The 23,666-nt window shown below is 44.1% G+C and overlaps 1 protein-coding gene across 5 annotated transcripts; it reads left to right on the top strand.

Annotated features, from left to right (window-relative positions):
* The first annotated feature begins 1,386 nt into the window (after nucleotides 1-1,386).
* Nucleotides 1,387-22,620, top strand: ano1a (anoctamin 1, calcium activated chloride channel a). 5 transcript variants are annotated; one of them, XM_047041616.1, is made up of 27 exons: nucleotides 1,387-1,731; nucleotides 4,988-5,181; nucleotides 7,525-7,869; nucleotides 9,474-9,572; nucleotides 9,682-9,717; nucleotides 9,819-9,970; nucleotides 10,910-10,964; nucleotides 11,369-11,420; nucleotides 11,571-11,626; nucleotides 11,718-11,759; nucleotides 12,604-12,668; nucleotides 12,962-13,096; nucleotides 13,932-14,092; nucleotides 15,121-15,203; nucleotides 15,326-15,337; nucleotides 15,752-15,823; nucleotides 16,494-16,568; nucleotides 16,667-16,868; nucleotides 16,967-17,078; nucleotides 17,193-17,250; nucleotides 17,387-17,487; nucleotides 17,727-17,869; nucleotides 19,167-19,319; nucleotides 19,439-19,491; nucleotides 19,958-20,142; nucleotides 20,402-20,507; nucleotides 21,230-22,620. In XM_047041616.1, exons 2-27 carry the CDS (start codon nucleotides 5,065-5,067, stop codon nucleotides 21,464-21,466), a joined length of 2,907 nt encoding a protein of 968 aa, XP_046897572.1. In that variant the 5' UTR covers nucleotides 1,387-1,731; nucleotides 4,988-5,064; the 3' UTR covers nucleotides 21,467-22,620. The 5 variants fall into 5 exon arrangements, with proteins under 5 accessions (XP_046897572.1, XP_046897567.1, XP_046897569.1 ...); XM_047041611.1 differs by lacking the exon at nucleotides 1,387-1,731 and adding an exon at nucleotides 1,760-3,154; XM_047041613.1 differs by lacking the exons at nucleotides 1,387-1,731; nucleotides 15,326-15,337 and adding an exon at nucleotides 1,760-3,154.
* The last annotated feature ends 1,046 nt before the right edge of the window (nucleotides 22,621-23,666 follow it).

Raw genomic sequence — 23,666 nt, 5'->3', positions numbered from 1 at the left:
AAGAAATAAGAAATAATGATCTAAATATGAATGGTAATCAACACATGAAAATGTTTGTAGGCTGTACTCCCAGAAATATAACCTGTGAAAGCTACCTGTAAATTGTCTGACATGCAATTTTGAATAAATAGACATAGATAGATTGCCAGACCAACCACTGGCTACCATAAACTATGTTGTTGTTATTGTGTTCTAACCACTCATGTTATGAGGTACACAGCCAGAGCCAACAAGTGTGTGAGACCTGAAGTAAGTAGTAAATTGTCCACTTGGCCTCTACAGCCATTTGAGTTGTGAAGTAGATCAGTCTTCCGTAATGTGAAGTGTCGGCCAGCAGTTTCGGGTGCTAGATACTTGTTAAAAAACAGGGTGTGGTTGGTAACCTGATACCCAGGTGGTATGTATTGTGTGGAAGAGGGGAGGGGCAAGTTGAAAACCAATCTCCTGCTCTTAGAAAAACAGGTGTATAAAGAGGACAAACTGGATTTGTTTTTGTACCTGTGCAGGGAACACACACACACCTTAAACCTGAATGTATTGTTGACACGCGGTCTACGGGATCTTAGTTTCCATTAAAGAGTCCAAGGGGCACATGGATGATGATGATGGCTTTCTCTTGTTCATAGCTGACCTGATCCTCCATGGGACCTTTCCCTACCCCATCCTATTCACAAATGGTCAGACTTGTGTTTGCAAAATTTGTTAGGGAAAAGTATTCTGAACGACTCATCGTTATTTGCATGCAGTCTGTGATCTCGTGCAATTTCTCCAGTGGCTGAGCGCTCAGATAGCAAGGGAAGCCCAGACCCCTGGGGAAAAAACCTGTTTAAGCAAATGTATTTTCTGCTACAGCTTAGCCCCAGCCCGTGCCCTAGCCCTAGCTTGAGTCCTAGATCCAGACCTCGCCTCTGCACCAGCGCCAGCTTTAGCCAGGGCTTGTCCGACCCAATAAACAAACTAAACATTTCTTTATTGGGTTGGCCCCCAAAAAAAACATTAGTCAAAAAAAATGTTTTGCCAATTAAAGAGCCCCCTACACAATTTTTGTTTAGGGCACCCAAAACCATATGGCTGGCCCAGGCTCAGGGTTAGTCATAAACTATATCCAACTTCCACCCAATATAGTGTGATATGGCCCTGATCTCAGATTAAAATATCTGAGATAAAATCAGCTGTAAAGGGTTTATTATGATGAAGGTCAAACTAATGCTGCTATAATCTGTAGGGTGATCGGTTGTCATGGTATTAACTGGACAGGAGATTTTTTTACTGGTCTTAGTGTTAAAAGGATCTTATGGAAACGGGCGGTGGCTTAGGGGTCCATCTGAACATCATCCGTATGCGATCCCCTTCTCCAGTTGCCACACGCCTTTCGGAATGTTTTAAGGAGGAGTCAACTCAGGTGCAAGTGTTGTCAGAGTTTCATTCTAGTCAGTGTCCAAGCCTGGAACTAGAAATCCGATCAGAATCAGATCACATATCAATCTAAATTCCTCAGGTAGATTGGTCAGCCTATAGGCTAGGGGCCGTGCAGTGAATTTACTCAAAAGCTCGCCATATGCTGAGTTTATGGCATTCATATGATCTTATATAGTCTTGTATAGGAAGTAGCCTACGAGACAGGCTGATATGAGTTTCAGAGGTGAGCAGCGCGTTAGAAGAGGCAGTGGTTGATAGTTCTGCGGTGCTCCTGTACAATTACACATCTTCTATTGTCTGTCGTGACACAAGGTAATGGTTTTATTTTTAAATGTTATTTGATTCTTTATGGGGTGGTGGTGGGTTAAAATAAAACCTGCAAATGTAATGTAGGCTAACTAATCTTCTTTCTTTTTCTAAGATTTTCTTCAGCGAAATCTTATCAACGTTGTACTTGTTAAAGACCTATTGTGTTACAGAACCCTTTGTAAAAACGTGAGAATGTGTTGCAGTTTCAGCTTGCCATAAAGTCGTATTGAGTGGTTGGTTGTACTAAGGTGTGCAACTTGTAAGTTTCCATCGGTGGAGAGGCTACTGCATCGGTGAGTCCTGAGCGAGTGTATTCACCAGTTTCATGGCGTTACAGCGAGGTTAGCGTCCATGAGACTGACACTCATCCAGAGTCGCATAGTCTGCACAGTCCCATGTTTTTATTTATATTTTTTTACTATGGTCTACATTAATTAAAATGCTCGTCCACCAATCGACTGAGAGCAACTCATGTCGGACTTAAGACCGCGGGACAAACATAATTCACTTTAAACAAGATTACCGAGCGCTCTCAGCACAATGAAGATGAATAGCCTTTTGAAATGAAATTGTAATAAGTTATAACACAAAAGGCCTATGCAAAACTGAGTTTCAATTTTGTGTCTTTGCCTAAATATTTGAATATCTTAAAATTGATTTACGCACAGGCGCGTAAAATGCAAACTGGAGAGATGCTTCGGATTTGTCTCCTACATGCGCTCTGGCGTGTGGAAGCGCCCCAAGATATTAGAGCTTCGCCGGTAACACTTTAAAATAATGGTCCATTGTTAACAAGTGGCTATGCTGGAAGTAATAGGTAGTTATACATTAACACCGAATGTAACACTATTAAATACTATTTTTTTTTTTACAAAATACTTTCTTGCAAAAACATACATTGAATTCTGACAGATTCAATACCCCACGGCTAGCACTATCCCGTGTTGTAGGTGCTGTTAGATCGTCGCGTGGGCGGCACCAGCTGGCTCGCTTCTCGAGCTCCCCACGCTGACAGTAGTGATGCGCAAAGAAATGATGCTGAAAACACAGTTGGCACGACGCACGCGGTGGGAGGGAATACATCCAATAAGGCGTGTTATGATGTGGGAAACACAAATGGATTAGAGCGGGGCTATAGAAGCACAGCGACTTTCCCTCCGTAAAGACTCTGCAGGTTGTCCCCAACACCAGGACAGAAGGCGGCGAGGCCGGAGACGTGGGAAACCCAACGTTTACATGCAACGCCATGGCACTAAACCCACAGGCGTAGGGGGTAGTTCGTCCGCAGGCTAGATGGTTACCGGAAAGCGGGGGATATAGGAATATAGTCTGATTGGAGTGCCCGGTTTTAAGTATCTAATGGAAAAACGAGGTGACGGAAACGACCCGGTGGAGACCGTTGACAGTCTTGATAGGAGAGGATCCGGTAAGCTGTCTCGTTCTGAGAACACACAATTTGAATGTCCAAACATTTCCAAACATTCAAATTGTGAGAACAGCACCATATATTAATATTGCATAAGGATTAGAAAAGTCTCGAATGAACTGGAAAGTAGGCTTTAATCCCTGATTCAACAAGCTTCTTTTTCTGTGGAATTCGGAATGATCCTCTACATTTTATCACACGATCAGTTAACAAACATGATAAATATTGTTTGTATTTGTGTAAGATTCTTGACTAATTGATTGTTTGGTTTCTGTGCACCTCGCAGTGCTGCTTATTCCAGTACAGTGTTGATAGTATTTGAAAAGTGTACAGTAAGACCCATAGAATCTTATTTATGTAAGCACGAAACACCGATGCTTTTTTTCAGTCAAACATTTCATTCGGAAAATAGATGCATGATCAAATGAATAAATGGTAAATGGACTGCTTTTATATAGCGCATTTATATACCTTAGCGGCACCCAAAGCACTTTACAATTTTGCCTCTCATTCACCCATTCATACTCACACTCAAACATACCGACGGCGGCGGGCTGCCATGCAAGACATGAATAGTAAATAGGCCAACGATGTCGATAACATCAAAATATAGTCGCTAAAAATATAATTTATTGTATTTATGACTGTAATTATACAGCTACAATTATAATACAAACATCATAAGTAAAAATAAGAACCTGACACTTAACCAGACCAGAACGCACTATTATGCTCGCTTAAATAAGTGTTTTCTGGTTTGGGCAGCTCCTTCAGTGTAACTGTATCATCGCAAGCTTAAGGCAACCTTTCTGCTCATGCACACCAGGCTGAGTCCTAAACTGTTTTACTCTAGTAGTCAGATTATAACAGGGACCTGCTAGTCCATCATCTATCACAGCCTGATGATGGGAGTTGGAAGCTCTCCCCTCCATGGCCTGAGGAGAGCTACTGACCATGGTTCTCTTAGCAGCATGGTCACATCTATTGTAGTGAAAAGATGTAGAAATCTGTAAGGGCTTGCTTTGTGCTCCCTCTAAACTGCACGCTCACATTCACCAGCTGGAGCCCTGCAGCAAAGAGATTGTGATGTCACAATTCAATGACTTTCAAGCATTTGTCTGTAAAGACTGAAGACTTGTCATTCAGACCTGCTGGAGCCATGCAGGCCAGTGCAAGCCCAGACCCTAGTCTGCAGGACCTGGAATGATCAGATCAACACCTTTCCGCTCCGTACGGTGTTCAGACTAGTCTTCCTGAAAACAGTAGGTCAGTCATGTCACCAGTTATGGACATAAATTGCAACCCTTAGTCCCTTGTCCCCAGCGAAGAGGAGGGGTGGTGTGGTTGTTTGTACATGGCGGCCTCCACCCTGTTAAGATGGATCCCCATTTGATGGAAAAGCATGTTCGGACCAAACTTGTCTGGATACATAAGAGTCGTTGTTTGTGCTTCTGCCGTAGCTTTCTAGTGCTGGTGTAAACACTGTAACACAATTGCAACCCCTACACACGAGGTGAGAAATCAAGTGAATATGAGGTATTTATGTCAATATCGGAACAGGCTTGCTTTGGAATGGGCGTTTTATACAACCCACCTGGGATGCAATTTCTTATAGAGGGTACGCAGTTACAGTTATAACACATTCCAGGCAGCATCTACTGACATGAAGCAATGTGGCAATGTACCGTACCTGAGCAGACATCATATAATTCAGCCAACTATTACTGATTCACCTGCCACCTGAATCACTGGCACCTTAGATCCAGACTGGCATGTCTTTTTGTTTGGTATTGATGGAAATTGACTTCAAATCCCCCTTCCCTCTTTACTTAGGCTCCCTCCCAGGTGAGACCTTCATTGTCCATAACCAGTCTGGAATAAGTCTCCCTGAGCAGGAGCAGAGTGCCACCATGAAAAGTAAAGACAACTATGTTTCCGTCCCGTTGGAGGAGAAGTTTCCTGAGCCGGGCCTTCTGGGAACCTCCAAGGAGACTCAGGACGACTGCTACAACCAGTATGACTCCATAGTAAGTACATAGTGCTCTCGAACTGGACCCAATGCAACTCAGCCCCACAGATTACAATACAGCTCAAAGGAGAACAGAACAGAGTAGTAACAAACCAACCCAGGCAGAAAATGGAACTTTACTACCTAACCCAAGCCAGGAGGAACAGAGCCAACAAAGCACAACACAACAGGGCAGAGATTGACACAATTAGTCCATTCTTTTTACTCTGAGGTATTGGCACTAGTCTGCTTCTGTTTGTTGTTCTGTGTTCTCCTGTCCTTTTTTTTGAGTTCACTCTGCTCCATCCTTCTGCCTCAGGAAGTTGAACACCCTCTCTTATCATTTGGGTACTCCTGCTGTACACATTGATGATACTTCCTGTTCTCTCTAAATACGCTCATTAAAACGGCTTTGATGCTGAGCTGAGAATGCAAGAATGTAAATAAAGGATGAACCTCTGGTTGTACTCTGGGGTCTGTGTGGGGAGTACAACAATCTCCACCAAACCCAGACAACGCTGATAATTATATTAGCAGTAATTACGATGTTAATAAACATCCCCAAAGCCATGTCTCCGAAGGCTGTTAATAGCTTTTGAAGTTAGCCGAGAAACTCTGGTGAAGACCTTTAAAGATGTAATGAGACTTTAATTGTTTTTTAAAGGGATAAAAATGTAGGGTGAAAAAGTTACTGTTGGGTCCATGGATCAGTGTTTTGAGAATTCTACATCTTGTCAGCTTCAGACACAATGTTTCGGGATAAGGTCCCCAAACTAAATGATGGGCTTATGTAATACCCCATCAAATCCCTGTGTTGCATTTAAACCAAGCTGGACCAAACCTTCATTAGGCTGTGCACATGTTCTGTGTCTGTATCACAGGTATGTAAAGTTCACAGTGTAACTTTACTGCAGAAATGATCATGCTTATAGGGCTTATCGAGGTTATCTACGCATTGTGTTGATGAAAAGAGAGTGATGTTCTCGGCTACATACTGTCTCTGCTGCAGAGTTGTTTATCATCGCTAAGTGTGCATCCTCCATGTTCAGTCGGAGGTGGCTGGGTCAAGTCCCCTCCCTCAGGTCACAACTGTACAGTGAATCAGCGTGGTCGTTAGACCCTGACCCCCCCGCCACCCACCCCCCCCCCCCCCTCCCCATCCCCACCTCTGCTGAGAGTGATAATGTATGCTAATATGTGATCTAGTGTATGCCTGATGATGCCTCTGTAGACCTAGGCTGAATAATTGCTATGCAGGCTGGCTCTGTAGTGTTCTGCTGATATCTGCTCACAGCCGCTGCAGGAGGGTGTGGGTGGTGGAGGGAACTCTGGTACAGACGCTGGAGATCTCCGTTCCTGTGTCTGTAAACGGAGCTCTCCTATTGGTCCATGGTGGCCTACTGTGCTGTTCACAATGCATCCTCCTCCCGACCTGGGGGGACTTCCTGTTGTGAGGGGGCTGAGGCTGGGGCCGATGGGGCTGCTCTGTGTGGGGAGTATCAAGGCTGGATTGTGTGTCGGGGCTGAAGAAAAGCAAGGGTGGGTGTGAAATACTGGTTGATGGATAGACATTACGTGAATATTGTCCATTTCATTTACCCACATATTCAAGTGCCCATAGCCTAGGTGGTAATACTCATTCTTGGTCCTTACATAGCAACCCTTCACATCTTTGTTTTAAATTCCAGTATATGTACTATAGTCCCTAGAGCCTCAACATTAAAAACATAAATAGGAAATTACAAGAAGATAGTGTGTTTTGGGGGGCCAGTGTGGCTTATGCGTCACTGAGGACAAATTTCCATCTCCAAAACAAACAGCTGCTGATTAAAGGGACACATTTTCTCTGCATCATCTGCACCCCACCCCCATCTCTCCCCAACCTCCCTGACCCCCTCCCCCGACCCCCACATCCTACCCTCAGCAGCACTGTCATGTTTAATCTGTCACTGTCTGAAGTAGCCTGACGATAACCATGCCTTTAAACTATAGCATTGTTGTTTTTATTAAAGCCAGAGATGAGGTCAGCCCTCACAGGCCTAGTATTATGGGATGGCCCTCCATGATTTCTACTGTCTGACGGGATACCTTAGTTAATTTCACAGTTGTTATGACTTCGATGGGATTAGATTACTTTATGACATAACATGTGATATTCCTTGGTAGACAGATAGATTATTATCATGGTATATCTCAGTAGATGTGTGGATGACTGAGCTATGATATAGGGGTGACCTAACATAAAGTCTGGGAAACTGCAGGTCTCACCTACAGTTTAAAGATGCCACGTGTCTAAAATTGAGCTTTTTACACTGAAACTACAAACCCATGTGCTCACAATTTGGTCCCCTCCCTCTCTCAGTTGCTGAACTCCCTGAAGCCAGACGGGGCCCCACCAGATCACGGCTTGGGCCCGTACTTCCAGGATGGCAAGCGCAGGGTGGACTATGTTTTGTCCTACCAAGTCCAGAAGCCTGCCAGTGTGAGGCGCAAGCCCTCGCGCTTCTTGGACAACCCCCTGGTCCGAGGCCTGCGACGCAGCCTGAGCTGGACACGGAGCCGCCACGCCCCGCCACCCCGGCAGGACCCAGAGCTGGCCGCACAGGAGAACCGGCTGGATTACCATGACGATGACCGACGCTTCAGACGACAGGACTTTGAGGAGAACCTGATGGAGATGGGACTAGAGCTGGAGCGGGATGAGGGGGTGAGGACTGGTGAGGTAGAGGAGGGGTGAGGTGAAGCAGAAGGAGGAAGGTAGGAAGATGGGTGGTGAGGTGGTGGAGGTGACAGGTGAGGAGATGTGGATGTAAATAGGAGCCTGCTGAAGATGGGTGGTAGATGTTGCAGAGGTTGAGAAGAAAGGGGGTGTGTAGGGCGGATGAGGTTAAGGAGATGGAAAAGGAGGTTGGGGGGAATGAGGGGATTTCTAGACGACTGACACTTGCCTGTCTGTTGTCTATGTATTGATGTTTGCTGATTACGTTCTCTTTAGCAACTGAATAGCACATTAAATCACCTCTTACTCAAATTGGTTATTGACACCGGTGCTTCCCAGGTTCAATACTTTGGCCAGGGCTGCTGGAGAGAGCGAAAGAAGCCGCTGCTCACAATTAGCCACGGTGACACAGCGGACCCTTGTTCTCACTGTTGTGGCTCAATCTTTGTATTTACACGGTGACAGGCTTTTTAACACCAGCACACCTCCACCAAGATTCAAAAGCTAGAAATAACTAGACAAACCACTCCATCTCTCTTTCTTTCCCCTTCTTTTGTTCTCTCTTTATCATTTCTTTCTATCTATAAAATGATGTGATGAAAGGGTATATATATATCAAATCTCTTCCTCTGGAGGGAGAAATCTATATTTTTCGGTGAAAAATACAGCGACTGTAGACTAAGACAGTTTTACATAGTGGGTAACATATACAGCTAGACATCAATGTGAAGCTAAGGAGTGGAGACATGTGTGGACAACCATCTGACAAGCAGAGAGGTCTCATGAACACAAACCGTAACTGTTGGTTTTAACCCTTAACATAGAAAAGTTGATTGACGAGAAGGAAAGTCTACCATTGAAACCACCACCCACACCCCTGTAATGCATAGTTTACTACACAAACAAATACACCCACATACACAAACACATACAGAGAAAGGTATTGAGACAATCATCAGGACGAAGATTTGTGTGAACGTGTGTGAGAGAGAGTGTGTTTGTGTGTTCTGGCTGTTCCACTGCAGTACAGTCAGTCTGCAGCGTTCGGAACAACAGACAGGTCAGAACCTTGGAGTGGGCCGAGAGGATGGGAGGATGGAAGAGGAGGTGGAGGGAAGGAGTGCAGGAGAGGAGGAGTGCAGGAGTGGAGGACTGGGGAAGTGGTTTGGTGGCGCAGGAGAGAGGGTCTTATATAAGCACTGCTGTTTATACAGGAGACAGAGGAGGTAACGTCTGTCCTACACTGTATATCCTCTGTACATACTCTGGACTGGAGATACAGGGGGGGGGGGCGCAGGCAGCTGGAGAAGAATCAGTCAAATCAGGTCATTAAAGTGACTGTGTAATACCATTATACTTCCCATATATTGCGCATGAAAGGTTATAGAAAAGCAAATAATTGGAATGATTGGAAAGTAAAGTATATTATCTGTCATTGAAACAGATTATTGTAATGTGAGTGAACTGAATGAAAAGCTGATTTCAGATAAAGCTATGACAGCAGGTGTGTTATGTGAAAGGTTTCAGTGTGGAACAGTATTCTATTACCCTACCACTTCCTTCCTTATGCCCATACATGTCTGTGTCCCCAGAGTAAGATTCCTGGGATCGGCTTTGTGAAGATCCACGCCCCCTGGAACGTTCTCTGCAGAGAGGCGGAGTTTATGAAGCTCAAGATGCCTACCATGAAGGTATTTCAATGTCTGTCAGTGCAAACTACATGTCTGCCTTTTATGACATTACTTGTTATAAAAGAGCTGTAACACAAATAAAATCATGGTTTGATTTGATTGGTGATAGGAGGAAGATCTACCTTATAAAATCAGCAAATTACAGGTTTGATTTGAATTATCGGACTGTCAACCACATTGGCTGGTGAACACAGTTGACCGGTTGTTTTCCTCCTCGGTGCCCACACTCCCTGTTCTGTCCTGCAGGTGTACGAGGTGAAGCAGGGGAGCAACCTGGTGGAGAAGGTCCGGCTGTTCATCCACAAGGTGACGGCTCCCCTGCACCCAAAAGTGGAGACCAGCCGGCAGCAGAGCGTCAAACCGCTGTCCCATCCGTTCTCCAGAGAGAAGCAGCACCTGTGAGTGTGTCAATAATTAACATCTAATACTCACACCGTGGCCTGTGCATCTGGGAGTACTGATACTATACAACTTCAATACATCACTGTTCAAAATGCTATACGACCAGACCCTAGTTTGGTTCGAAACACGCGCTCTGTGGAAACATTTAGGCCTCTTGATCTGGTGACTGATCCACTGCAGATATTTATAAAGGTTGGATTTTCTTTCGGTCTGAACGTGGGCCAACTGAAAGCTCTTCACCGCAGCACCTCTCATGGCACTGCTAGTGCCAAGTTGTCTCATGGTGCCTGTGTTCTCTGTCGCCCTGACACGTGGCTGTGGAGAAAAAGACACTGCTATTACAGGAGTACGGTCAGTGTGTTGAACCTGCAGACGGAAGTGAGAACAGAAGAAGTGGAATGTGTTCAGGAATGTTATTGTTTAATTCAAGTGTGTGTTAGTGTCTGGTGCAGGAGCATCCTGGCGGTGTGTCTGTGTGTGAGTCACAGTGTTTTTTACCACAAAGCTGATTATATTTTCATGGTACCTATAATTCACATTTCACGGGCAATGACAGTAATCACCTAGCCGACGCTAGCTGGACTGAAACGAAAGGAGAAGAAATAGCTTGAAGCCTTTTACACAGGCTTGCACGCACACACATAATTACGCACATGTGCACTAAGGGACGTACACAAAGTTGTGTACCCACACACAAACACACAAGGGCACACAGGGACACATGCACATACACACACTGCTGAGTCCTCTGTCATACTGACATGTGTAATAAGGATCTTACAACTGCTACAGGCTCTAATCATGCAGTGAAACCTGCTGCAATACGCTCTATGGCTGCCGGAGTATCTGGATCGCTGGCATTCATGACTGATTTATTGGGTTCCGGTTATTGTAAAAGGATTTTAAGATGATAGTTGTTGTGTTTTTGTTCACAGGTTTGATCTTTCAGACAGAGAATCCTTCTTTGACACCAAGACCAGGAGTTCTATCGTAAGTGTGTGTGCGCGTATGTGTGTGTGCAAAGTGCCTGTCAAAACAGCTGGCCTCCAGAGCACCACTCCATTAGTTGAGTGAAAGTGTTAGTAGATTAGAGTCAACATCTCCATGATAATGTGTCCCAGATTAGTTCATGTCTGGCACAGGAACACTAGTAACACATTTTAGAAATGACCATCTACACATACTGTCAATTTAGGTTTATTTTATTGTTCTCACCCACTGCAATGAAGCCAATTGGACCAGTCTGAAACGTGTCAACTGTGAGGTAAATCAAATGTACCTGGAAAGGGAATCACTACAGCTGTCTAAGCTAGAGATCCTGCTATGGTCTGTATGGTGCCTGTGTGATTGTGTGATCAGTGTGTGCATGTGAACATATCTCTGTCCCTGTCCAGGTCTATGAGGTCCTGAAACGCACCCGCTGTAGTCAGGTCACTTACACCATGGGTAAGACTTCTCTCTACCGCTTGAACCAATCCTCTCCATCTGTCCAGAAGCCCATGTGTCCACAGCCAGAGCTGTGTTTGGTTTGATACTGAAGCTCGAGTGTGGGATTTCCATGTTAGAAAGTGAAGCTTCTCCATTTGACTTCAACAGGACTCACCAGTCTCCTTGGCAACGCTGTCTACATGTCTGCCTACCCTCTGCATGATGTGAGTGTTACATCACATGAACTAGACCGGCCCACGGAGCTATGCTACATGTGTAAAAACATGGACGTAACCACGGCGATCTGTGTTACAGGGAGACATTGACAGTCCCACTGATGAGGCCAACGACAGGAAGGTGAGAGGTTAAAGGTCACATGAGCACGCACATATACACAGGGGCAGAGCTCTAATATAGAGCTACTCTGACTTTCACCAGCAGAATAATTATACTGTTTGCCCGACGCGTTGGATGTGTCACCAAGGCAACCGCTTTCATTTCTGTCTGGGCGGTTTAGGAGTATAAAAGCTCACACACTTGCACACACTTACACGTACACAATCACACACACACACACACACACACACACAAACACACATACACACTCACACACAAACCACACACTCACACATACAACCCTGGCTCTCTCAGTACTCCAATAGGGAGGGTAATGCTGCTGAAGTTTGAAATTGCTTCTCTTGACGCTGTTGTGATTCTGTAGGACCTAACAGCCCATTATGCCCTTCACATGACCTTGGGACATAGAGTAATGCATCATCCTCCTTCTCCATGTCTGGGGTGGAGGTCAATCAAATAAACAATATACATTCCTGTATTATATAATAATAAAAATAATCATAGTAATAATAATAAAGGTAATAATTGCAATACATATTTTTTTTTAATTATCATTGTATAAGTGTTACAGCAGTTATACAATATCCTGTAGTTTGAGGAGACCTCAACCTTAACCTGAAGTCTTGTAGCTGCAGGACAGTTTGTTGGTGAGCTACCCTGAATTTTAGGAAAGCACAACGTTCCTACATGACAGGCTTGGCTTGAGGGGGTGTGATTCACAAACACACACACGCTCAAACATATTCACGCACAAACACATGGACAGACATCCACAAACACACACACACAGTTTAAATTAGGAGTTTTAAGGTTTTTCTTGTTTGTCCCTTTATGCTCTTTCTAGCTGCTGCACGAGGAATGGGCAAGTTACAGCGTGTTCTACAAATACCAGCCCATTGGCCTTATCAGGTAGGAACACCACCCTAGGACCAGAACATGGGAACTCACTTGAGTAGTAGCACAACAAAGGAACCAACCTAACCAATAACAGAACTTAGGAACCCACCTTGCCAGTGTCAGAGCAAAGTAACCTCTCCAATCCAGAACATAGGAAACCACTACACTAGTAACAGAACACCACATCAAATACCCTCAGAGCTTCATGGATTTAACTTGTTTATTAACTGTTGGTGGATTCCATCATATCTGCATGTGCATGTTCGGGTGATGTAAGGGTCAGTGAACTGTCTCGTCTCTTACAGGAAGTATTTTGGGGAGAAGATTGGTCTGTACTTTGCCTGGCTGGGCGTCTACACCCAGATGCTGATTCCTGCTGCCATCGTGGGAGTCATCGTCTTTCTGTATGGCTGTGCCACCGTCGATGACGACATCCCCAGGTGCACTCTCCAACTCACTCACTCACTCACTCACTCACTCACTCACTCACTCACTCACTGACTCACTCTCTCTCTCTCTCTCTCTCTCTCTCTCTCTCTCTCTGTCTGTCTCTCTCTCTCTCCCTCTCTATCTCTCTGTCTCTCTCTCTGTCTCTCTTTGTCTACACACACACCTACACACACTATCACTGAACACAAACAGAGTTGGACCAATCAGATGTCCTGAACATGCCTCAGTGAGGCATCTTGTCACCATGAGGACTGTCTAAGTGAAAGCAACAGAGGGTGGGCTACACACACAGTGCAAAAAACTGATTCAGGATTATTTCTGTTTACCACTAAACAAAATTAAATTAAAATTTATATTTTTAGATTTTTCAGTAAATCCAGACGTGTGCTGTCCTAGGGCCAGATCAGGAGTATTGTAGGCTGGAATGATTCAAAACCCAATTGTAGAGGTTTTAGAGGGTCTATAGATTTTTGTCTGTCTCTTTAATCAGATAGATTAATTTGCTGCCTTGTTAAATTAACATTTCTTCATTTATCAGACGCTTTTATCCAAGAGAGAGCTTTACAAAAAGTGCATAGGTCAATGATCATAAACACAGAGATAGTCCCAAACATTGATGAACTGTCCGCCTCATTCAGGCTTACTAATGAGCTTGATTATGTCACCTTTCTACCATCCTCCCTGTCTCCCACTCTTTCAATTATTCTCTCTTCTTTTCTCTTTTTCTGTATCTCTCCCTAATTCTCCCCCTCTTCTACCTCCTCACCCCTGTCCCCCCTCTTCTGCCCCCCCCCCCCCCACTCCCATCACCCCTCCCTCCCCTAGTATGGAGATCTGTGACCCAAGGAACAACATCACCATGTGCCCCATGTGTGACCGGGCCTGCAGCTACTGGAAGCTAGGGACAGCCTGTGGCACAGCCAGGGCCAGCCATCTCTTTGATAACCCTGCCACTGTCTTCTTCTCCATTTTTATGGCTCTCTGGGGTGAGGATGCACACACACAATAACACCCACTCAAACACACACGCACGCTCACGCACACGCATTTACACACACACACACAAACATCTTTCATGTCTTGTCAGCCTGCCTTGCCATCTGCCACCCAGCAGTAGAACTAGAGCAGGGCCAGGTCGTCACAGTTACAGAGGGATCGTTGGCCGCTGACATGCAGAGATCTCTCCAGACCCCTCCTCCTACAGCATCTGTCTAGATAGAGCTTAGCTTCCTACAGGCTGGAGACTTCACTGAGTCATGTCAAACTAGGGATGCACCGAATCCAGGTTTCGGATTCGGCCGAATATTGAGCTTTTTTTAGTTCGGTTTCGGCTGAACCCTAGAATTATTTTCCACCGAACCCTACGCTTGCACTCTGTACGCTCGTGGATCGTTCAATGCAGTAGGCTGAGAGAAAGTGAAAATGGAACTCGTGAGCAGAAAAAGTGTGTTTTGGCAGTACTTTCAGTCAAAAGTTGAGCTACATGTTCAATTTGCAATGCCGATTTGTCTTGTGGTGGCAAGGACCCTAAACAATACACAACATCTCCACTGTAAAAACATTTACATATGAAACATCCGAAAGAAATTCAAGACATCTAAAAGGCTAATATTTGGGATATTGGTTGGATCTTGAGATAAGGTAAACATAGCATATGGTAATTGTCAAAATCGTTTTCCCCACTTTTCTTCTGGGCATAATGTTGTCTTTTCTTTTTTTGTTGCAATAAAAATAATAATAAATAAATACACAGCTGTGGACGTTGTTTACTTCATTAATGTAGGAGTAGGATTCAGAGTAGGATTCGGTATTCAGTTTCGGCCAAGTCTTAACCAGTGGATTCGGTATTCGGCCAAACCCCAAAAATCTGGATTCGGTGCATCCATATGTCAAACCATACCTTAGAGTTCTGGAGATCAATCTTGTCTCATCCAACACTTGCCACATCCCCTTTCTATGCACTTGTTGCCTGGGGTGGTGTTGATGTTGTTGTTGATGTGCTTATCTATGCTAGCTGCCATGTTTATGGAGCACTGGAAGAGAAGGCAGATGAGGCTCAACTACATCTGGGACCTGACAGGCTTCGAAGAGGAGGAGGTGAGCTAAATACCTGGGTCCGAATCACTACCAAGAAGTTAAAATATTCATATTAAACATCGTTAGACTTTGAGAGATCCAGTGATTGTTCTGTTCTCTCTCTGTGTTTGATGTTCCTGAAGATGGCTGTCAAGGTTAGGAAAAATACAATTTTGTTTACCGAACCTTAACCTGTAAAACCTTTTGCAGACTGCTGACACTCAAAACTGCAAAAACTGCTACTAACAATGATTTATATTCCCCCCTATTTTTTACACCTCTCTGTATCTCTCTTCTTCCTGTTGGTTTAATCCTAAATATTTAACTCTGATGCCCTGACTGGAGCTCATATGAACCTGTTTCTGCTTCTGACTGACAGCTGCTGCTTCTACTGCTTCACTCACTCACTCACAATCACTCGCTCACTCATTCACTCACACACTCACACACACACTCTCACACACTCTCTCTCTCACACACACACAAACTATCTCACACACACACCCACACACACACACACACTCTCTCTCTCTCTCTCTCTCTGACTTACCCTGTGTCTTTCCCTTAAGGACCACCATAGAGCTGAGTACGAGTTCCGGGTCATGCAGAAGAGACTGAAGATGGAACGCCTCTCCCCAGAAGTATGTCCTCCCATTCCTTGCTTCCTGTCCCTCCTCTTCTCCTCTTCTTCCTCTCCTCACATCTCTTCACCTCTCCTCTTCCTTCCCTGCCCCATCTTCTCTCCTCCTCTTCTTCTCTCCTTTCTTCTTCCAAATATCAGTATGTTGCAACCTCAACAAGGCTCATTGATTCTTATGTCTGTCAGTTAAGCCCCTTTGGCTAGCTAGATAAAAGACACACACATACAGTACATTCTCTCTGTCTCTTTCTCTTCATTCCTCCATGTTCCCTCTCTCTCTCTATTCCTCTCTTTGCACCCCCAGCCTGTAGCTTGTTATCCAGCCTTGCTCATCTGGAAGGCCAGTCTGTGGCAGTCCTGACCCACTTATCAGAACACTCCTATAGGATGTGACTGACGCGGTGACTCCAAAAGGCTGCATTATATTAGCCTGGCCAAACCACAGTGCACACACCCCCCGGGCTACAGCTGGGCAAGACATGGAGGCTTTTTGTGTGTTTGTCTTGGTCTAGCGAGTTTCTACATGAATACAAACAGCTTGAGACATACCTACTGTCTGAGGCCTGTGGTTCATTTGTGTATATCTCTCAAAATATTTTTTACATGTCTGTGCTTGCATGTTGTGTCTATGTGGATGTGTGTGTGCTTGTGTGTGCATGTGTGTGTTTCAGACGGAGAAGGTGAAGCTGACGTGTACTGACAGGATGCCAGCCTATATGACCGCCTTGTTCATGATGATCTTCATGGTAGCTCTCCTCTCCACCAGTATCATAACTGTCAGATGCCACAGTCAAGCCAGTTCCGCTTCTTCTTTCCCTAAATATCTGTTGACCTCTCTCTGCAGGTATGTGTGACCTTTGCCATCGTGTTTGGGGTCATCCTGTACCGGATCTCCATCAAGGCTGCACTGCACATGAGCTCCTACCCTGCTGCCCGCTCCAACATCCGTGCCACTGTCAAGACCACCGGAGCCATCATCAACCTCATCATCATCATCATCATGGACGAGGTCTATGGGTCCGTAGCACGCTGGCTTACCACACTGGGTATGCTACTGGTTTGAGTATAAAAGGGGATGGGTGGGGCTAGGATAGGCACCCAGAAGGTTATTGTCATTGGCTGGTTTTCTGTCTGTGTGTCCCAGAGGTTCCGAAGACTGACAAAAGCTTTGAGGAACGTTTGATTGTCAAGACCTTCATCCTGAAGTTTGTCAATGCCTTCACTCCCATAGTCTACCTGGCCTTTTTCAGGGGGAGGTGAGTGGCTCCCTCTCTTTCTGTCTTCTTTTGTTCTTTCTCTCAATATTTCACGCTCTCTCTATAGAAATGGATCCTGTCTCTAACCGTGTGTTTACATGTGTTTGTCCTAAGGCTGGTGGGTCGCCCTGGAAACTACCTGTACGTCATCGGTTCCTACAGGATGGAGGAGGTGAGAGTTTTATCCCATTGTTCACAGAGAATTCCAGCTCATCTAGCTAAACAGACAAGTGTCTGTGGGCCTGTCTGATCTGTGATTTGCATCTTCCTGTTTGTGTCATCTGTGCTTGGTTGGTCGTGTCTGGCAGTGTGCCCATGCAGGCTGTCTGATGGAGCTGTGCATCCAGCTGTGCATCACCATGCTTGGAAAACAGCTCATCCAGAACAACCTGTTTGAGATCTGCATCCCGTGAGAATACACACACATACAGTACACAAAGACACCCCCTCACCCAACATAGACATGCAAATATACTCTTGTGCACACACCCAGTGATGTGACGCAATACAATACAGCAAAGGGACTATGATGATCTAAAAAGATAATGGTTTGGGACATACGCCCATTTTCTTTTGTACTCTACTAAATCACCCCCCCCCCCCCACACACACACACACACACACACACACACACCCTGAAACAAACAGAAAGCTGAAGAAGCTGATCCGGAGGAGGAAATCAGAGATGGACTCCCAGCAGGAGGCGGAGTTTAACAAGACACTCCAGCGCCATGAAAAAGACCACTTCCTGGGTCCCTTTGTGGGACTGACTCCTGAGTACATGGAAATGAGTACGTATTAATGACTAACATTTAAACACAAAAACAAAACTATACATTATAAACTAAATACAAGTACTTAAAGTATATGTATATATTTTTGACTCCCGAGAGCCAGCAATTAATTGAAGTCTTCTGCAGTGGACATCGGTTTTGGGCTAGTAACGTAGCAAGCATACTGTCCTTTATTATTTATTTTTTTGTCCAATTGAGAGGACATTCGACCTCTGATTGAATTCAGGAATAGCCATGTACTGTAATTCTACTTAGTTTATTTAATTATAGATGCATAACCATAGCAAGGTCTTCAACTTACAATATGTTGCTTGGCCTAAACACTTTCGGTTATGTAAAATGTGAACATTAAAAAGGAGGAGGAGAATGCGCTGATCCAACTGTCTCTGTAACTATACTTCTTTCACTATCCTTCCATCCTTCCTTTACTCTATCCCTTCACCCTTGATCCATTCTTCATTCTACACGTTCAGATGGTAGAATGAAAGTGATCCTTAACCTGTATAAAGTTGGATAAATGATGTCAATATCAACTACACAAGCACATACATATTTTCCTTCTGTTATTAACACCAAGACTAAACTAGACTACACACTACACATGCTTTAAAGTCCTTTATAATTGTTTTTTCGGAATTAGGAAAGATTATTTATTTGGAGTGTCAAACATCTTTTCCCCAATGTTGATATAGGTCATTTAATCTTGATAAAAACACTAATGAATGATACGAAATCAGCTTGTCTCCATTGCCATGGTAACAGTGCTGGTTGATAGATGAGCAAAATGACCTTTAACCTGTAGTTAGATGGACAGTGCTATTGGATTGAGTGAACAGAGTATTAGTAGGGCCTTCAGCAAAAGCAGCAGTCGTGTAATGTGGGAGCGATTGACATGGACAAGCCTGACATAAGGAGAAAGATTAAAGGCTTAATGTCCTGAACAGCTCTTTCTCTCAGCTACTATTTCCTTTTCACTATCCTTCCACTACTCTATCCCTTCCCCGCCTTCCTCCATTCATTTACATATCCATCCATCCCTCTCCTTCCATCTCTTTAATCCCTTCATCTTTCTACTTCTACACCATTCCACGACTGAGATCTCTCTCAGTCCATCCATCCAGCCATCCATCCATTCCTTTTTCCTTCCATCCATCCAGCATCCCTTCATTATACACTTTCACCAGATCCTTAACCTGTTTAAAAAGTGGGAACATTTGGAAGCTGAAATTAGAAAACTTTTCTGCGTAAATATCCAAAAAGACTTGGTGTAATAGTAGATTTTTCCTTGTTCCAGTCATTCAGTTTGGGATGGTGACTCTGTTTGTGGCCTCGTTCCCACTGGCTCCTCTGTTCGCTCTGCTCAACAACATCATCGAGATCCGTCTGGATGCCAAGAAGTTTGTCAATGAAGTCCGTCGACCAATTGCTGCACGTGCCAAAGATATTGGTAGGTGTCTAGGATCTCCAATCATAGAGCCGTCCAATCGTAGAGCTGGACTTGGTTGTAACAGGTGGTTCTAAGTGTTTGATCGAGACCGTTGGTAACATAGACTTCCTGTGTTCCAGGAATCTGGTACAACCTTCTGAGGGGCCTCAGCAAGGTGGCTGTCATTGTCAATGTGAGTACCTATCTGCTAACCTTTACCAAACCCTGACCCCAACCCCAAACTCTCTGCTGCCTGCTCCTACACTGGATATCAACATGTACCCAATGCGTTATGAAGCCTTTTAACCTGTCAGTGCTAAGGTGAGTTGTCTCTGGGGCCTTTCTGCATGGAGTGTGCATGTTCTCCCTGAGCTCACATGGGTTTCCTCCTCAAAGAACCCCAATATGAAGCATGTAGAACAGATCGCTCTCCTGCCCATGTCCCTGACCAGGACATGAGATGGGCACCTGGACCAAACCCCCAGGTGGCTGCCCACTACTGTTCCTGCTCACCCTGGAAGTTGGACGGATGGAATGGGGGGGAAAAGGCAGAGATAGAATTTCTCCTTTGTGTTCCACAGCTCCCTGCACACACGTGTTTGTTTTTGCCACAATGTTAGATCAGTAAAGTAATGTTCCTTTTCTCCTCTCCTCTACAGGCATTTGTGATCTCCTTCACCTCAGACTTCATCCCCAGGCTGGTGTATCAGTACATGTACAGTTCAGACGGCTCCATGCATGGCTTCGTCAACCACACACTCTCCTACTTTAATGTTACTGACTTCCAGCCAGGCACCGCCCCTGTGGAACCAATGCACCTGGGTTACAGCGTGGAGATCTGCAGGTATGATGTGTGTGGTATGTGCGTGTGGGTCGTTTAGGCTGTATTGGGAATATGGTGTGCGAAGTAAACAGTTGTGCCGAATAGACAGGTTTATAGAACTACTCCCTAGTGCAGCAATGTGATGCTTTATTGATTCTGTTAGCTAGATTTCCAGCCGGTGCCATTATTGACTTCCGTAAATTGTCAACCGCAGCTGGCAATCCAAGACACAATTTCAATTAGTGTGTGTATTTGTGTGTGTGTGTGTGTCTGTGTTCAGGTATAAAGACTACAGAGAGCCCCCCTGGTCCAACGAGTCCTACGAACTTTCGAAGGAATTCTGGGCCATCCTGGCAGCGCGCCTCGCGTTTGTCATTGTATTCCAGGTCAGAGGCCACTCACTAGTCAAACGCGTGTTCTCTAAACACTCACACGTGTAAGGCGCAAGTGGACATCCGAAACGTGCCATTCATATTTGATTATTGAATATAGAAAAAAGCGCAGTTTTAACATAGTCTTCCTAAAAATAACAAAAAGGCTTTGCACTAAACATCCATATTTCATATGTGTACATTGGTAAGTACTCATCATCCATGTTTCAGAGAGTCAACATCGAGGAGTTATTTAGATGTGAGTGTTATGAAACTGAGATCTCTCAGTGGTGCTGAGAATGGACGGCTGTCTTCAGAACCTGGCTCTGACAGGGGATGTGTGAACAGAACCAAGTCCATCATGTAGGATGCCATGCAGAACACCTATCTAGCATTGTCACTCTGCCGCTATGCTCTCTGTGGAACCATGCCCTTGTGTAGAATGCTATGCAGAACAGACATACTATGTGATCCCTGTAGACAACTGGATCCCTCTATTCTATTCCTGGAGGAGAAGAGACTCCTCTCTCTCTGTTTTGCGTCCCATTATGGATGTATGTCTTGTAGTTCTTGATTTACTGGTAACGGTGTAATGTCAACATTTCAGATATAACTATTGGGGTCTCCCAATAGTTGAGTCTATTGGGATGTATGTACAGATCATACATATATAATTCCAATGTATACTGTATTTATTAGAGTACATATAAAGTGACAGTTGTGTCTCCTCCATATAGAACGTGGTGATGTTGATGAGTGACTTTGTGGACTGGCTGATCCCAGACATCCCCAAGGACATCAGCCTCCAGATCCACAAGGAGAAGATCCTGATGGTGGAGCTCTTCATGAAGGAGGAGCAGGGCAAGAGGCTTCTCCAAGACCCACCTCCACATAACCACACAGCCAATCAGAGCCTGACTCAGCCTCGCTTGCGCCCCTCTTCCCATACTTTCACAAACAGCTCTAACTGTTAACTGCTAACCAGCAAGCTAACAAGCAGGTCCTTTTGTCCAAAACTCTAGTCTGGTCTTGTCTACTCTTAATTGATGTGGGCTGGTATGGTCTGGACTGGTTTAGGCTGGAATGGGCTGGACAGGGTTATGACAACTGTACATAGCAGAGACTCTGTGTCTACAACTGCTCCATTCCCCTGACTTGTAACAAGTTGTATACAACCTGAACCCATGTCTAATTCTTTCTCTGACTTAGTTTTCCACTTGTCCACTTGTCCCCTTTTTATTTCCACTTGCTTGCTTAAATCGTTGTGTGAAGCCCAAGGACAAGGGGATGCTTTAGGGGAAAGGATGTAGAGAGGGAAGGGTGATCTCTATGACTGTCAGGTATTTCACAGATCATGAAGCCTTGCATCCTCTTTTTATGAACAATGAATCGCGATGTTGGAGAATACTTTTTCTTTCTGGTATTCTAACTTATTTTGTAACGTTTGCCTTTGTATGAGATCTAGAGGATGTCGGGGCACAGATTGGCAGAGCTAAATAAATCCTGACCTTCTGTCAGTCTGCTCTCTGCTCCTCTCAACGTCTCTTTGGGTCTGTCAGCCTGCTCTCTGTGTAATAGTATAGCTAGTAACTCATTTTAGAACAGCTACATGTATTCAATATAATGTCGATATTAAGCCTCCTCAGCAGATCTTAAAGGTTAGGAGGTGAGACTAGCTTTTTCTAGAAGCACAGGGTGTTCTGAGCAGGGAAACATGATAAAAGAACAACGTGATAAAATCTTGATTCTTGCCAACTGGATCAAATGGGTCTGTGTTTGTTAGCTAAACATCGGAGATGTATTGCTCAAAAACAAAGATTATAATCTACTACTTCTTTCATATATTTCAATAATATTTTTTAATTTCAATGGGGGGCTTGACTTAAAAAGTGAAACATTGCTGAGACTAGAGGAGTTTGTGAAGGAGAGGGCAATCTTCTGTCATCCAGTTCTATATACTTTGTTAATTTATTTGACTTTTGATATTTACTCTGCATTTCACATGTCAGAGATCTGTTGAAATTCAAAGGTTTCTAAAGATCTTTCGGAGGGTCAGTGTCATGTTTAAAAAACAATTTTTAACCTGCACACAAAAGGTCCTGAAAAAGTACAATGACTGAAATCTGACGTGGCAGTAACATCATCATGATATTGAGTGATAAGGTAGGGGCTGTGTTGCTGTTGTACAATCTGATTCTGACTGAATGACTAGAATGTCAAGTTGATGTCTGTGTTTGGGAAAAGGACTGATGTTAGACAGATTTACTAGGTAGAGAATATAGCTAGTATCTTAGAAATAGTGGGTATGTATCGTGTTTAATATATATATATAGTATAGCATACTATACAATAGTACAAAACTAATACTGTTGAAGATATAGTACAGGGAATGCTCATATTGAGGTGGTAGAATGTGCAAGAATCTATGCCAAGATTTGTACACTGTAGATGTTCAGCTGTAGATGTATTTCCCATTAACACACACCCACACACACTCCTCCCTCAGACCACTGGAATGTGTAATTTACTTGTAAGATATATTTTTCAACGATTCTGTCCTACATCTACCTGTATTCGTGCGTGACAGATGTTTCTTAGCGAGTGGAAAACTGGTGTCCACAGAACAAGGGATCTATAAGGGACTGCAGCAGTAGTTCCAGATTTATTGACATTTCTCACTCTTCTTTTATATGATCTTTGCTGCTGTAGATAAAGGACGACATAATGATACCAATAACTAGACTTTGTGCTTGACTTCTAACCAATAGTCAAATCGATTTCAAACACTCCAGTGTATCCCTGAGGAATCTGCTACAACTTGAAAGAAAAACATTCTCACACCACTCTGGTTGACTTTATTGGTCAGTAGAACCAGAGCAGTTTAATTTTAGTATTTAGGTTAATTTATTGCTTCTTTACTCCCGATGTTGCTGTTGGACAGCTATGTGGATGTCTATTTATATTGTACATCACTACAGTTGGGTTCTCATATCTATGAGGTACTCTGCACAGACCTCTCTGGTAGGTTTGTTTTCCAGGGGTTAACTGATTGCAAATGTATATATTTTAAATAAAATAAGGTAACTAAAAATGTTAAATGTCCTGCTTGTGTATGTGTCCATCAATATTCATATAAAAACCATCAAAAAGATGAAAGGGAAGATAAATTAAGTA

The sequence above is a fragment of the Hypomesus transpacificus genome, chromosome 19, assembly GCF_021917145.1.
Source record: "Hypomesus transpacificus isolate Combined female chromosome 19, fHypTra1, whole genome shotgun sequence".
NCBI classification, from domain to species: domain Eukaryota; kingdom Metazoa; phylum Chordata; class Actinopteri; order Osmeriformes; family Osmeridae; genus Hypomesus; species Hypomesus transpacificus.
This window is presented reverse-complemented; position numbering and strand designations above follow the sequence as displayed.

Excerpts from the sequence above, each read along its gene's own strand:
- ano1a (XM_047041611.1), top strand. The coding sequence starts at position 3,088 with ATGGAAAAACGAGGTGACGGAAACGACCCGGTGGAGACCGTTGACAGT. Across the intron at positions 11,760-12,603 it reads ATGAGGCCAACGACAGGAAG|CTGCTGCACGAGGAATGGGC; the intron begins GTGAGAGGTTAA and ends TGCTCTTTCTAG. Across the intron at positions 15,824-16,493 it reads TGGAACGCCTCTCCCCAGAA|ACGGAGAAGGTGAAGCTGAC; the intron begins GTATGTCCTCCC and ends TGTGTGTTTCAG.